This window comes from Eurosta solidaginis, chromosome 2 (genome assembly GCF_040869045.1).
Source record: "Eurosta solidaginis isolate ZX-2024a chromosome 2, ASM4086904v1, whole genome shotgun sequence".
NCBI classification, from domain to species: domain Eukaryota; kingdom Metazoa; phylum Arthropoda; class Insecta; order Diptera; family Tephritidae; genus Eurosta; species Eurosta solidaginis.
In genome coordinates, this window is record NC_090320.1 from 9614265 (window position 1) to 9630401 (window position 16137).

Sequence of the window (16137 nt, forward strand, 5' to 3'; positions counted from 1 at the left end):
CCTACACGTTACGGCTCCTTTTACAATTGTGAATACGTAGGCACATATATCTACCAGGTGAGGCTTTGTCCTTCGCAAGAACATTCAAAGTGGTGAAGCAAAAGCTTTCCCAAGACAGTGGAACTAATGACCATGTGTGATACTACCCTAACGTAGTGGACAGTCGAACTTGTCTGAAAAGTGAAGCTACGCGGTCATCCATAATGAGCTGCTATATCGTAAGGCCGGAAAACAGTAGTTAACAACTTTCAACTTAAAATCCGTCGACTTTCATTCTAAATTTGATTTAACGAAGACTATTGAAATCAATGTTGTGAACACAAACGTCTGCAATCTTTGGTCTACATTTTAAAAATTTTATCCAGGGTCCTTGTAAAATTTTTAATTATGTAGATGCGCCGAGGATTATACGATTTTCACCCATGTCGCAATGACATCCCCTTAGACTGCTTATGATTTCGAGGGCGGCATCTTTGGCCGAATAGTCACTCCCTAGCGTTTCAGGGTGTAGCTCGGCAGCAAAGCGCGACAAAAGCATCCGTTGGAAAGTCTTCGGAGCTACACCTAGAGCTTATAGGAAAAAAAAAAGTCGACGAAGGTATGAGTTCGAAGTCGCAGTCCTATAGCTTCTGTACTGGCATATGGTGTGAGGCTCAGGTGACGTGATAGCGACAGGTGGTAGGCATTCCTACTGTTCGTACATCGGAAATTGTAGCTCCTAAAAACAGCCGAAAAAACTGGCGGCGCCCTGTGCCACGATAGTCATGAGTATTAATAGACCATTCATAGCAACCCTAAGTCGCCTCTATGTATGACCGCCAAGGAGCGACAAATGATTTAAAGAAATTGTGTTCGCGACGATTATTAGGAGTTAACCCTAGGTGAAACTACGCTTTGCACGATATATACAGGCAAAAGTGTGACTATTTTATGTATCTCTATTTCTTTTCAGCAGACGCAGCAGTACCAATTCCAAAGACCGGGGTTAGGTTCGAAGCCTCTCTGGAGCATGCGAACGAGGAACAATCCTTTCGCAAGGAGCTACTCCTGAAAATGTTTGAACGATCTGCGATATTTTGATGCAAAAACCCCGGATCTTTCCGAAATGGCCAACACGTTGATTTCCTTAAATACATTAAACAAAACCTTTCCTAAATATCGCCTATCGCCGCCGCCGATAAAGTGATCGGCGTTAACCTCTAATACCTACCGCCGGTATATTCTAACCCCCTAACCCGCTGGTGGGAATTGACAAGGCCGTTTATAGTTTCGAATTTATATTTATCAACAGTGACGTGGTTGGCAAGGCGGAAATGTGCTGCTTCTTTCTTTGATGGCAGCTAGTAATTCCTTTTGCCTTCGCTCACTGCAAGACCCTCTTTTTCGCCTCTTTATTATATAAATCAGAAAAATTAGAATATACAGCTCATTTATTAAGGCCAACCATATCAATATCATCAGCATACTCCAATCACTGCACGCCCCTGAGATAAGTTGTACTATAAAAGTCTCGACTACTGCTAGAGTTGTATTTTCCTTCGTCAAGTTAAAGAAGTCATACTTGTTTGATTACGCATGGATCAGAGAGGTCATTCTCAATACTGCCCCCGAGTTACTGCTGTCTGTGAGCAGTAATTTGGATGCCACAAGGTAATGATCCGAGTCGTTATTTGGACCTTGTAGAGTGCGTACATCTCCAAATGCTGGAAACATGCCTGCCGGCCAACACGCCGTTATCAATTTGGTGACGTGTTCTTTGATAACGAGACAACCAAGCAGTTTGGTGTAGTATAACAGATAAACTTAATCCGAGTCACCATGAAAGTCATCATGAAAGTTGAATTTTCCGATTGTGATTATGATGTCACCTCTACGCGTTGGTGATGGCGAGTACCGAAGAAGATTTAACAATGAACTGTACGAGCTATACGCAGACATCAACATAGTCCAGCGAATTAAAACGCAGCGGCTGCGCTGGCTAGGTCATGTTATGCGAATGAAAGATGACGCTCCGGCCAAGAAAGTGTTTCTATCGGAACCCGCCTATGGAAGCAGAGGTAGAGGGCGGCCACCACTCCGTTTGAAGGACCAGGTGGAAAACGATTTAAACTCCCTTGATGTAACCAATTGGCGCCGGTTGGCAGAGAGGAGCGACTGGTGCGCCTTGTTGGACGGCCATAACCGTTTAAACGGTTAAGCGTCAATTAAGTAACTAAGATTATGATGTCATATAGGACTCCCGTTAGAGGACTTTGATGACAATTTGTGAGTGGTCGTGCCCATTGAATGGGTCGAAGCACTGTTAACACAACAACAACAAAGAGGAATAAGCTAACCGGACATCGATATATTCCTTTATACAAGTTCGGACATTCCAGGTGTGTCATCCAATTGTTCAGTTGACGCCAACAGAACGTGTCGCCATAAGATAACACAATACGAGTATAACGTAAAGCAAGAGGCTGATATACAACGTAGTGCAAAGCTTTTAAAAATGCTAACATTTAAATAATTAAAATTGCAGCAGTGCATTAATGGATTAGCAGCACCACCCACAAAGTTACTAAGAAAAACCACAAAGCCGCTTTAAAAAACATAAACACCGTTAATATTTCGAAACAACAAAAACAAGCACAAAGATTCATGTGCACACCTCATAGACTCAATTGAATACATAAAGTCGACTAATTCGTGCAAAAATTAAAACAACCACAAAACGGCATTTCAAATGTGGTTGGCACAGGGTTCTAGTTCAATGTCATAGCAGCTGTGTTTTGGGTGGGGCGAGGTGGAGCGTCGGAGGTCCAACTTTTGCAATGCCTATAAATTGCCACCAAATATTTTTATAAATAGGTATACTTTAGTGTGAGTATGCATACGAATGTGTCGTGATTTGTTATATAATGCAATAAATACCAAAGTGATGACCTTCAAATGCAGTCTGTATTATACAACAAATTATCAAGTTACGTAAGAAGAAGTTTCAAAAGAAAATATTTATTGTAGAGGCAAGCAACTACATACTTGGGAAGCGAATTTGTGATAAATACCTACCAGTGCAAGCGCTACATGGAGTTGAGCATGTAAAGTAGGAGGAAGGCATTCTGTTTATAGTTTTTATTTAAGACAATCTTGCAGATTATGGTTTCATATGGTACTCCTCCAAAACTTGTTTACTCGTTTAAATTTAAACGAGCTATTCTTTTACAATCGCATAACTACTATAATCTCGAAAAGGTTTTAAGTTGTACCCAATATCATTCTCCAATTATCCTCCAACCTTAGACATTTTGAAAAAATAAATATAAAACTCTTTTTATTGAGAACACTATGATTATCAATGTTAAGCCGTTGAAGAACAAGGCTTGAGATTCAATTAGTACCCCTGTAGCAAATCACACTAGTTCCGAAATAGCGCACAACAATCTCACTTAGAGGAGGTACTAGTTCTAATCCTGTCCACTCCCAGTGCTTTCAACTGACACTTCTTACATTTTGATTTCCTACAAAATGGCAATTGCTCCCCTTTGCAGACCTGTTGAACACGTTCCAAGAAGCACTAGTTTGGAGGTATTCGTTAAAAGGTCTCTTAAGCTAGCCCAACCTTTTCAGCCCAATCAAAAAACGAGACCGTACTAAATTGCACAATATTTATTACTAATTCAGTACCGATTAATTAAATTTATTACCCTTGTATTTTAAAAAATATCGAGGGTTGGGCTAGCTTAAGTTTAAGCCAGCCCAACCCATATGCACAATCAAAAAACGGGACTGTACTAAATTGCACAACATTTATTACTAATTTAGTACCGATTAATTAAATTGATTACCCTTGTATTTTAAAAAATATTGAGGGTTGGGCTAGCTTAAGTTTAAGCCAGCCCAACCCATATGCACAATCAAAAAACGAGACCGTACTAAACTGCTCAACATTTATTACTAATTTAGTACCGGTTAATTAAATTTATTACCCTTGTATTTTAAAAAATATCGAGGGTTGGGCTAGCTTAAGTTTAAGCCAGCCCAACCCATATGCACAATCAAAAAACGAGACCGTACTAAATTGCACAACATTTATTACTAATTTAGTACCGATTAATTAAATTTATTACCTTTGTATTTTAGAAAATATCGAGGGTTGGGCTAGCTTAAGTTTAAGCCAGCCCAACCCATATGCACAATCAAAAAACGAGACCGTACTAAACTGCAAAATATTTATTACTAATTTAGTACCGGTTAATTAAATTTATTACCCTTGTATTTTAAAAAATATCGAGGGTTGGGCTAGCTTAAGTTTAAGCCAATATGCACAATCAAAAAACGAGACCGTACTAAACTGCAAAACATTTATTACTAATTTAGTACCGGTTAATTAAATTTATTACCCTTGTATTTTAAAAAATATCGAGGGTTGGGCTAGCTTAAGTTTAAGCCAGCCCAACCCATATGCACAATCAAAAAACGAGACCGTACTAAACTGCAAAACATTTAATACTAATTTAGTACCGGTTTTAAATTTATTACCCTTGTATTTTAAAAAATATCGAGGGTTGGGCTAGCTTAAGTTTAAGCCAGCCCAACCCATATGCACAATCAAAAAACGGGACTGTACTAAATTGCACAACATTTATTACTAATTTAGTACCGATTAATTAAATTGATTACCCTTGTATTTTAAAAAATATTGAGGGTTGGGCTAGCTTAAGTTTAAGCCAGCCCAACCCATATGCACAATCAAAAAACGAGACCGTACTAAACTGCTCAACATTTATTACTAATTTAGTACCGGTTAATTAAATTTATTACCCTTGTATTTTTAAAAATATCGAGGGTTGGGCTAGCTTAAGTTTAAGCCAGCCCAACCCATATGCACAATCAAAAAACGAGACCGTACTAAATTGCACAACATTTATTACTAATTTAGTACCGATTAATTAAATTTATTACCTTTGTATTTTAGAAAATATCGAGGGTTGGGCTAGCTTAAGTTTAAGCCAGCCCAACCCATATGCACAATCAAAAAACGAGACCGTACTAAGCTGCAAAATATTTATTACTAATTTAGTACCGGTTAATTAAATTTATTACCCTTGTATTTTAAAAAATATCGAGGGTTGGGCTAGCTTAAGTTTAAGCCAATATGCACAATCAAAAAACGAGACCGTACTAAACTGCAAAACATTTATTACTAATTTAGTACCGGTTAATTAAATTTATTACCCTTGTATTTTAAAAAATATCGAGGGTTGGGCTAGCTTAAGTTTAAGCCAGCCCAACCCATATGCACAATCAAAAAACGAGACCGTACTAAACTGCAAAACATTTAATACTAATTTAGTACCGGTTTTAAATTTATTACCCTTGTATTTTAAAAAATATCGAGGGTTGGGCTAGCTTAAGTTTAAGCCAGCCCAACCCATATGCACAATCAAAAAACGAGACCGTACTAAACTGCTCAACATTTATTACTAATTTAGTACCGGTTAATGAAATTTATTACTCTTTTATTTTAAAAAATATCGAGGGTTGGGCTAGCTTAAGTTTAAGCCAACCCAACCCATATGCATATTTTTTGATTGTGCATATGGGTTGGGCTGGCTTAAACTTAAGCTAGCCCAACCCTCGATATTTTTTAAAATACAAAGGTAGTAAATTTAATTAATCGGTACTAAATTAGTAATAAATGTTGTGCAATTTAGTACGGTCTCGTTTTTTGATTGTGCATATGGGTTGGGCTGGCTTAAACTTAAGCTAGCCCAACCCTCGATATTTTTTAAAATACAAGGGTAATAAATTTAAATAACCGGTACTAAATTAGTAATAAATGTTGAGCAGTTTAGTACGGTCTCGTTTTTTGATTGTGCATATGGGTTGGGCTGGCTTAAACTTAAGCTAGCCCAACCCTCGATATTTTTTAAAATACAAGGGTAATAAATTTAAATAACCGGTACTAAATTAGTAATAAATGTTGAGCAGTTTAGTACGGTCTCGTTTTTTGATTGTGCATATGGGTTGGGCTGGCTTAAACTTAAGCTAGCCCAACCCTCGATATTTTTTAAAATAAAAGAGTAATAAATTTCATTAACCGGTACTAAATTAGTAATAAATGTTGAGCAGTTTAGTACGGTCTCGTTTTTTGATTGTGCATATGGGTTGGGCTGGCTTAAACTTAAGCTAGCCCAACCCTCGATATTTTTTAAAATAAAAGAGTAATAAATTTCATTAACCGGTACTAAATTAGTAATAAATGTTTTGCAGTTTAGTACGGTCTCGTTTTTTGATTGTGCATATTGGCTTAAACTTAAGCTAGCCCAACCCTCGATATTTTTTAAAATACAAGGGTAATAAATTTAATTAACCGGTACTAAATTAGTAATAAATATTTTGCAGTTTAGTACGGTCTCGTTTTCTGATTGTGCATATGGGTTGGGCTGGCTTAAACTTAAGCTAGCCCAACCCTCGATATTTTTTAAAATACAAAGGTAGTAAATTTAATTAATCGGTACTAAATTAGTAATAAATGTTGTGCAATTTAGTACGGTCTCGTTTTTTGATTGTGCATATGGGTTGGGCTGGCTTAAACTTAAGCTAGCCCAACCCTCGATATTTTTTAAAATACAAGGGTAATAAATTTAAATAACCGGTACTAAATTAGTAATAAATGTTGAGCAGTTTAGTACGGTCTCGTTTTTTGATTGTGCATATGGGTTGGGCTGGCTTAAACTTAAGCTAGCCCAACCCTCGATATTTTTTAAAATACAAGGGTAATAAATTTAAATAACCGGTACTAAATTAGTAATAAATGTTGAGCAGTTTAGTACGGTCTCGTTTTTTGATTGTGCATATGGGTTGGGCTGGCTTAAACTTAAGCTAGCCCAACCCTCGATATTTTTTAAAATAAAAGAGTAATAAATTTCATTAACCGGTACTAAATTAGTAATAAATGTTGAGCAGTTTAGTACGGTCTCGTTTTTTGATTGTGCATATGGGTTGGGCTGGCTTAAACTTAAGCTAGCCCAACCCTCGATATTTTTTAAAATAAAAGAGTAATAAATTTCATTAACCGGTACTAAATTAGTAATAAATGTTTTGCAGTTTAGTACGGTCTCGTTTTTTGATTGTGCATATTGGCTTAAACTTAAGCTAGCCCAACCCTCGATATTTTTTAAAATACAAGGGTAATAAATTTAATTAACCGGTACTAAATTAGTAATAAATATTTTGCAGTTTAGTACGGTCTCGTTTTCTGATTGTGCATATGGGTTGGGCTGGCTTAAACTTAAGCTAGCCCAACCCTCGATATTTTTTAAAATACAAAGGTAGTAAATTTAATTAATCGGTACTAAATTAGTAATAAATGTTGTGCAATTTAGTACGGTCTCGTTTTTTGATTGTGCATATGGGTTGGGCTGGCTTAAACTTTTTAAAAATACAAGGGTAATAAATTTAATTAACCGGTACTAAATTAGTAATAAATGTTTTGCAGTTTAGTACGGTCTCGTTTTTTGATTGTGCATATGGGTTGGGCTGGCTTAAACTTAAGCTAGCCCAACCCTCGATATTTTTTAAAATACAAGGGTAATAAATTTAATTAACCGGTACTAAATTAGTAATAAATGTTTTGCAGTTTAGTACGGTCTCGTTTTTTGATTGTGCATATGGGTTGGGTTGGCTTAAACTTAAGCTAGCCCAACCCTCGATATTTTTTAAAATACAAGGGTAATCAATTTAATTAATCGGTACTAAATTAGTAATAAATGTTGTGCAATTTAGTACGGTCTCGTTTTTTGATTGTGCATATGGGTTGGGCTGGCTTAAACTTAAGCTAGCCCAACCCTCGATATTTTTTAAAATACAAGGGTAATAAATTTAAATAACCGGTACTAAATTAGTAATAAATGTTGAGCAGTTTAGTACGGTCTCGTTTTTTGATTGTGCATATGGGTTGGGCTGGCTTAAACTTAAGCTAGCCCAACCCTCGATATTTTTTAAAATACAAGGGTAATAAATTTAAATAACCGGTACTAAATTAGTAATAAATGTTGAGCAGTTTAGTACGGTCTCGTTTTTTGATTGTGCATATGGGTTGGGCTGGCTTAAACTTAAGCTAGCCCAACCCTCGATATTTTTTAAAATACAAGGGTAATAAATTTAATTAACCGGTACTAAATTAGTAATAAATGTTTTGCAGTTTAGTACGGTCTCGTTTTTTGATTGTGCATATTGGCTTAAACTTAAGCTAGCCCAACCCTCGATATTTTTTAAAATACAAGGGTAATAAATTTAATTAATCGGTACTAAATTAGTAATAAATGTTGTGCAATTTAGTACGGTCTCGTTTTTTGATTGTGCATATGGGTTGGGCTGGCTTAAACTTAAGCTAGCCCAACCCTCGATATTTTTTAAAATACAAGGGTAATAAATTTAAATAACCGGTACTAAATTAGTAATAAATGTTGAGCAGTTTAGTACGGTCTCGTTTTTTGATTGTGCATATGGGTTGGGCTGGCTTAAACTTAAGCTAGCCCAACCCTCGATATTTTTTAAAATACAAGGGTAATAAATTTAATTAATCGGTACTAAATTAGTAATAAATGTTGTGCAATTTAGTACGGTCTCGTTTTTTGATTGGGCTGAAAAGGTTGGGCTAGCTTAAGAGACCTTTCGTTAAACCTGTAGCGAGAAACCGGTGCTATCTTTAACTGTCTCCCATTTACGCTGCAGGGATGCTATGTAGCTCTCCGCTTGAATTCGAATGTCGCTCAAACCTAAATGTTTATTGGAAAAAAACAACTAATTGAATAAAACAAATTGTATTTTTGTAGCCGTCCTTATGCCAATTTCACACAGCGGCTTAATGAAATAATTAGTCAAGTTTTCTAAATTAAAGCCCTAATTGAACTCAATCTTGCATACAAAATACAAATTCTTAATTATCTCATTATTGCTTTATTGAATGCCTAATCGAGTGAAAAATCCAGTCGGCTTTGCTTGGTGCTTCGTTTTTTATTGTCAATGTAACAAATGACAATCAAAAGTAAATTATTTTCATAATTTACGAAAACTAGAAAAACACGAAAAAGTTCAAAATTTAATTTTCGCTGTATTTGCTGCAAAAGATAATATGGCTTTTTCGAAAATATGCACATATATGGGTAGTTGCACATGCATTTTATATTGATTGGATTTATAGTTAAGAAGGAAACGGATGCTTTCTATTTTAATATTTTTTTATGAAGACGCAATATTTTTTTGGGGCTGCTGACAGATGTTCGCTTAATGAAGCAAAAGACACTGTATGAAAAGGGAACCTTAATTATTTCATTAAATAAAATTGTGATTCGATTAAGTTTCTGTGTAAAAACGGTATTACATCCAAAAATCAAATTAAGACCAACAGTATTTATTGAAAATAAACAAGAGACTCAGAATTAGCTTTAATAGGGCAGGAATATAGTGAAGAGTTTAGCAATAAAACCAAAAGATGACATTTATCTACAGTAGATGCAAACAATCAGAAAATTTATACAGTACAAATAACACACTAATGAATGGAATTAGCTGCCAAAACCGACAGTGGATTCATTCATGATTTACAAAAAAAAAAAATTGTTAGTGGGTAGCTAATTGCATCACAGCACAATCTTTGTAAGATGAAAATACAGCTTCTTTACATGCTAACATACATATATACAGTTGTTTCGTTGCACCACCGTACTCACATAGTTGTAGATACCATTAGGACCCACAAGTTTATTGCTATGTATGTATATTGCTATATATATGGAATCATGTTAAATTGAGGCCTAACAATTGATAAGCAATTGCGATCTGTCCAAAGAATTCAAACTCAGCGTAATGTACTCTAAAATACATACATATGCAGTATGAAGGTATTTTGTTTTTTGTAGCTATTCACTTGGCGACAAGGCTACAGGGGATGTTCGACGAGGTTAATGTGAGTCTTTCAAGTGTACATGTGTAGTTAAGCCGAGAATATTCCCTACTCGAAGCAGTTGCAACAATAATCACTAATTATCGTGTATTCTGATTTCTTTGCAAATACAACTGTAAAAACAAATATTGCGGTTAAATTAATGAACAAAAAGTTTTGAAATTTGGGGGTATTTAACAATTGCTAATTATTGATTCAAATGCTGTGTGGGAAAGTTTATAGTCACTTAAAGTTCGAATTTGATTCGAAGTCATTTTTTTCTCAAGAATGTTGCAAATAATTTTCTAGTAAAAAGTTATAAAATAAAATAATTTTATCAACACCGTTTACACCCCAACGGACAATTTACTGAAGCGGAGTCTTTACACTTTGGTAAAAAGGATATCTATCAGCTTTATAACAAAATATAATAGGAGAGGGATCCAGTTCTCCAGCGGGTTAGGGGGCTTAGAATATACCCGCGGCAGGTATGCCTGTCGTAAAAGGCCACTAAAATACCAAATTTATTCAATTTTTTCAAGATATATGTAGCTTCTCCAAACCCAATTGTCAACCTCACCTATCCGCGGCGAATCCTGTTTCACTAACAGACGAGACTCTGGCGACCCCAAGCTCCTCATGGATCTATGGGGAGGGATGGCTTAGAAGGTTTCATGTGGTCATACTAAATCGTTCCCGGTATGATCGGGCTAGTACATTAATAGTGCTTGTTACAGGAACATAAAGCATCCGCATCCGACAAAGGACCATCAACAGCGATAACACTACCCAAAACCTTCGGGGAGTGTCCGTATCGATACAACACCAACAAACAACAGAGGTATACAATAATGTCCCGACTGTTATTTTTGGCAAATTGATAGATTTATCAAAACGGCATTTATTTCTAAATAAACAAAGATAAGCAATTTTGCTTATTTTGTTAAATAGTAATCAGAAAATACTAAAATTACTTTAAGAAAAAGTAAAAATTGACATATGTACATATACAAAAATTAGCAGGAAAGCACTTAAATTACTGGATGATAAGAAACGGGTATGTGTTTATCTTACTTTAGCACATATGAATAATAAAATAAATACATGCCAGGGAAGGGCAAACGTAGATTTTTGTGCTAAATGCGATTCTGGTCTTACTAAACTGTGGCGTCTTTTCATATGACCGAAAGCGGGTGACAAGGGTGCTCCCAAATTAATTTAAAGAGTTGGTGCTGCGATATAGGTCTTTTTACCGTTACATTCACAATAACGTCATTGAACTAGACTTCAAAAATGACATAGAATTTCCGAATATTTTATTTCGGCGGGAGACTCCTTGCAGATTTTGACTTGGGGATTATAAAATATTAAAAATTGTATTTCGATGTGAAACTCCTTGGGGCAAGATTCAGTATATGTGAGTTTTAAAATGTACACTTTTCTGGATATCAGACAATTCCACTGGTCCTGGCTATCGGACAATTCTATAAAATTCTTGAATATAGGATATCGGTGAGAGAGACTCATAACAGAACTAGCGTACAGATATACCATTTGACGACGGTGAAAGTTCTAACTCAAAAACCAAGCAATTTTTTCAATGTTGACTCTTACATGGTATTGTAATTGATGTTTGTAGTTGTTGCCTAGAGCATCACTGATAAAAGGCAAAAAACTTATCGAATGTTTATTATTAGTTTTTTTAGTCTAGTTTAGTTAATTCGGTCTATGGTCAATGACTTTACAGACTAGGTACAAATATATTAAGACTAAGTACATATTAAAAAAATTTAAAAAACACAACTGCATAGAAAATAAAATTAAATTAAGAAGAAAACAATTGATCAACAAAATTGAGGAAACTTGGACCAAAGCGGACAAACTTTCTTTTAACCCTTTATATTCTGGCTTATACTCTAATTTAGAGCGCGCTAAAGAAGTATATAGCTATTTTTTGGTATAAGGATCCCAAAGCCTTTTGTGTACCTGCGAAGGAAACCAAGATTACTTTAACCGCTTGTAGGCACATCACATTTTTTTAACTGATTGTGTACGCACAATAGATACATACGGTACAAATATGGACATTAATTGATTGATACCGGCATATCCTGGCTCAATACAAAAATCTCTACATGCGTAATGATGAAGTTATAATACCCCAGCGAATTAGGGGGTCAGAATATACCCGAGGTAGGTATGCCTGTCGTAAGAGGCGACTAAAATACCAGATTCAAGGGGCTGTGTAACGCAACCCTTCAGGTTGCCAGCGCAATATATATGTAGCTTCTCCAAACCCAATTGTCAACCTCACCTATCCGCGGCGAATCCTGTTTCACTAACAGACGAGACTCTGGCGACCCCAAGCTCCTCATGGAACTTGGGGGTGGAGAGGGAGGAATGGCCTGAAGGTTTAACGTGGCCATAAAAATCGTTCCGGATATGGTCGGGCTAGCACCTTAATGGTGCTATGTTACCGGAATGTTCCGGATCTGTATCCGGCAAATGACCATCACATCGATAACACTCTCCAAACACTCGCTACAACAACAACCACATGGTCGTAATTTACGGTTTTTGAGTGATGTAACCGCCCCTTCCATACACAATAAGTTGCCATTGATATTCGCTTATCATTTTTAATACACACATTACGTGTATTAAGCCATTCCACAGCCGTTGATATTCGCGCAGACAATCTCTCTGAAGATAATAGAGGGCAGCTAGGCTTCAAGCATGATTGCAGCTACATTCCCGCTATCGGCAATCACTCTTTGCCAGCTGGCCTCCGGGCAAAACCCTTTCTTTTAGCACCCGACAAGACAAATTGAAATGACAACGAACGAAAATAATTATCACAAAAATAAGTATAAGCGTATGAAATAAATAAAAAAAAAAAGCTCTCATTGTTGGCGAAAACAACAATAGGGAAAGACAACAAATAACAATTGCACAAAAGGCAGCTGTGTTAATGGCGCAGATCAAGCAAAAAAATGTACATTATAACATACAAATTTATACCTAATCAAATTACAAAAGAAAAGTGATGTCGCATTTGCGCACCTATTCGGTGTTTTAAACCAGAATACGATATTAAGGAAAAATATGCATTTGATCTCTATGAAGTGTACAAAATAACATGTATCGAATAGATGTAATTAATTAATGATTACTCACCACAAATTACAGCACCGCAGATGCTCAGCAACAGAGCCAAAGTTATAAATTTATTATGAAACATTTTTGCTAAACGCACACAACTCAATATTTTCTAATGTTAAAAATTTAGCATACAGTTAACTTTTTGTTGTTTAGGTTGTTGAAAAACAGTAAAAATTGCAGAATAGTTTTTCTTTCGAGGAAAATTTCCCCAGTATTGCTCACTAATCTGCGCAACTCTTAAAATGCAAAACTTTCTTATATTTTTTTCTTCAAATGTTAGCTTTCAATTTTAAATCGTTTTTCGCAAATTTTTAATTACTTTATAGCAAAAAAAAAGGAAGTTAAATTATTCTCTAATTTCAATTTCTATAGTATGTTTAGAATTTTTTACGTCTTTTGTTCTTGCTGCTTCTTTACGTACTTGAAAACGTTGTGCAAAAACCAACAACAACTGTCAAACGACAAAGTGATTCAGCTGATTCAGCAATTTTGCGACATCTGTGCATTGACAATTGGAACTGGTAGCTGAGTTGCCACGTATTGTTTATTACTTGTTTTAAATTATATGCCAATCAGAAACGGTAGAAAAATGCTGTCTGTATTTAGGGCGAATTAATGATGACATATAACCATAAAGCCATAACAAGATAACACAGCTAATCGAACCTACTTTATCGAAATCAATGTAATCGATTAATGGGTGCCATACCATAACGCTAACGCTATAACCATACCATAGCCAACCAATTGGTTTTTGGTTTCTCGCCATATCCATAACCTAAAAATATTCGAGTTTGTGAATTTAATAACTTTTTGTACATTTTATTCGTTGTTTTGGATACGTTATAACTAAGAGACTTATTTTTTGTGGAATATGTTTGTAATTTTTTGCGTTTTCTTCATATTTATGAAATTTTTACGATTTTTAGGTTAAGACATCATTAATCGATGACATTGGAGATTGTTATGGATTTGGGTATGGTTACGACTATGTCGTTAGGGTTAGTGAAGTTTAATTTGCTATGGTATATACCATAACGCTAACTCGATTACATTGATTTCCATAAGGTGAGTTCGATCAGTTGTTTTATCTGGTTATGGCTTTATGGTTATAAGTCACCATTAATTCGCCATTTAGTTAATACGGTGTTCGATTCCATGCGATGGAAATTTGAGTTGATTGAAGGGCCGCTAGCGATATTTACCCCATTTTTATCCTAAACCATTCGTAACCATTCCTCAGTGAGTGTCGGGTGGGACCACTGTCGTACCAGTAGACGTTTCCTACTTATTTATAACGGAACCCGCTACTTTCCTTAATGAAATTAAGTAGGGACAAGAGACAATCAGACCAATTCTAAATATTCTCGCGGAATTTTGTTCTCGCGGATTTTTTTATTCCCGCGGAAAAATTCCTCCAATTCTGTTCTCCTAGGGAGAACAATAATTGGGGAATAGGAATTTCGAATTTTCGAAGTCAGCTGTTTTGTCAATTGAAACTTCGTTGCACATTTCTTATTTTGTTTAAAAAATTGAAAAGTTTAATTATTGTTGCAAATTTGTTGGAAATTAAGAAATAAAATATAAACATTGCACAGTATTTATTGCATTTCATGTGGTATTCACTGAAATGAGTAATGAATTGGTGCCACAGCAACATCAACAGCGGAACATAACACAAATCTGCCGGAGTTGCCTGCTTTCATTCAGCAAAGCAATTTTCTGGCGGCCAAGTTGAGTTGAATTCGTCCTTCATCATATGCCAAAATCTATTTAAGCCTTATTAAAAAATCCTTGCGCAATTTCTGGATGGCTGCATCAAATTTGTATACCAAGAGCTCTACCGTTGCTTATGATATACTTTTCAACTTAAAATAAAGAATATTGTGGTTGTAGTTGTTGTTGTATTAGAAGTGAGAATATTGTGGTAGAATATAAATACATCTTTTAGCACAAATTTGTACAAATAAGTGTTCTTTCTTAAAATAACCAATTTCCTTTAACTATTTTGATGCATTCCCTTTAATTTAACAAGTGAAAAAACTCCTATGAAATGGCAGAGAAATCTCCCTCTCCCTCACATTCATATTCAGCCCAATTCTAAACGAAAATTCCGTGCGAGTTTTCTCCCTTCTCCCATTCCTCGTATTCTAAATAAAAATTCCTTGTGAGTTTTTTCACTTCTCCCTTTCCTCCTATTCTGAACAATGTTCGAAAAAGCGGAAACCGGTTATGGGAGAAAAGTAGGTATTCTGACCAGATCTAAATATTCTCGCGAAATTTTGTTCTCGCGGATTTTTTTATTCCCGCGGAAAAATTCCTCCAATTCTGTTCTCCTAGGGAGAACAATAATTGGGGAGTAGGAATTTCGAATTTTCGAAGTCAGCTGTTTTGTCAATTGAAATTTCGTTGCACATTTCTTATTTTGTTTAAAAAATTTAAAAGTTTAATTATTGTTGCAAATTTGTTGGAAATTAAGAAATAAAATATAAAGAATGCACAGTATTTATTGCATTTCATGTGGTATTCACTGAAATGAGTAATGAATTGGTGCCACAGCAACATCAACAGCGGAACATAACACAAATCTGCCGGAGTTGCCTGCTTTCATTCAGCAAAGCAATTTTCTGGTGGCCAAGTTGAGTTGAATTCGTCCTTCGTCATATGCCAAAATCTATTTAAGTCTTATTAAAAAATCCTTGCGCAATTTCTGGATGGCTGCATCAAATATGTATACCAAGAGCTCTACCGTTGCTTATGATATACTTTTCGACTCAAAGAATATTGTGGTTGTAGTTGTTGTCGTATTAACAGTGAGAATATTGTGGTAGAATGTAAATACATATTTTAGCACAAATTTGTACAAATAAGTGTTCTTTCTTAAAAGAACCAATTTCCTTTAACTATTTTGATGCATTCCCTTTAATTTAACAAGTGAAAAAACTCCTATGAAATGGCAGAGAAATCTCCCTCTCCCTCACATTCATAATACCTACTTTTCTCCCATAACCGGTTTCCGCTTTTTCGAACATTGTTCAGAA

The 16137-nt window shown here is 35.5% G+C and overlaps 1 protein-coding gene across 1 annotated transcript in view; it reads right to left on the reverse strand.

Annotated features, from left to right (window-relative positions):
* Positions 1-13540, reverse strand: part of Lamp1 (lysosome-associated membrane glycoprotein 1) — a 30886-nt gene extending 17346 nt beyond the window's left edge. The window contains exon 1 of the mRNA XM_067764334.1: positions 13112-13540. Within this exon, the coding sequence (XP_067620435.1) occupies positions 13112-13175 (64 nt within the window). The 5' untranslated portion in view covers positions 13176-13540. The remainder of the gene's footprint in view (positions 1-13111) is intronic.
* Between the last annotated feature and the right edge of the window lie 2597 nt (positions 13541-16137).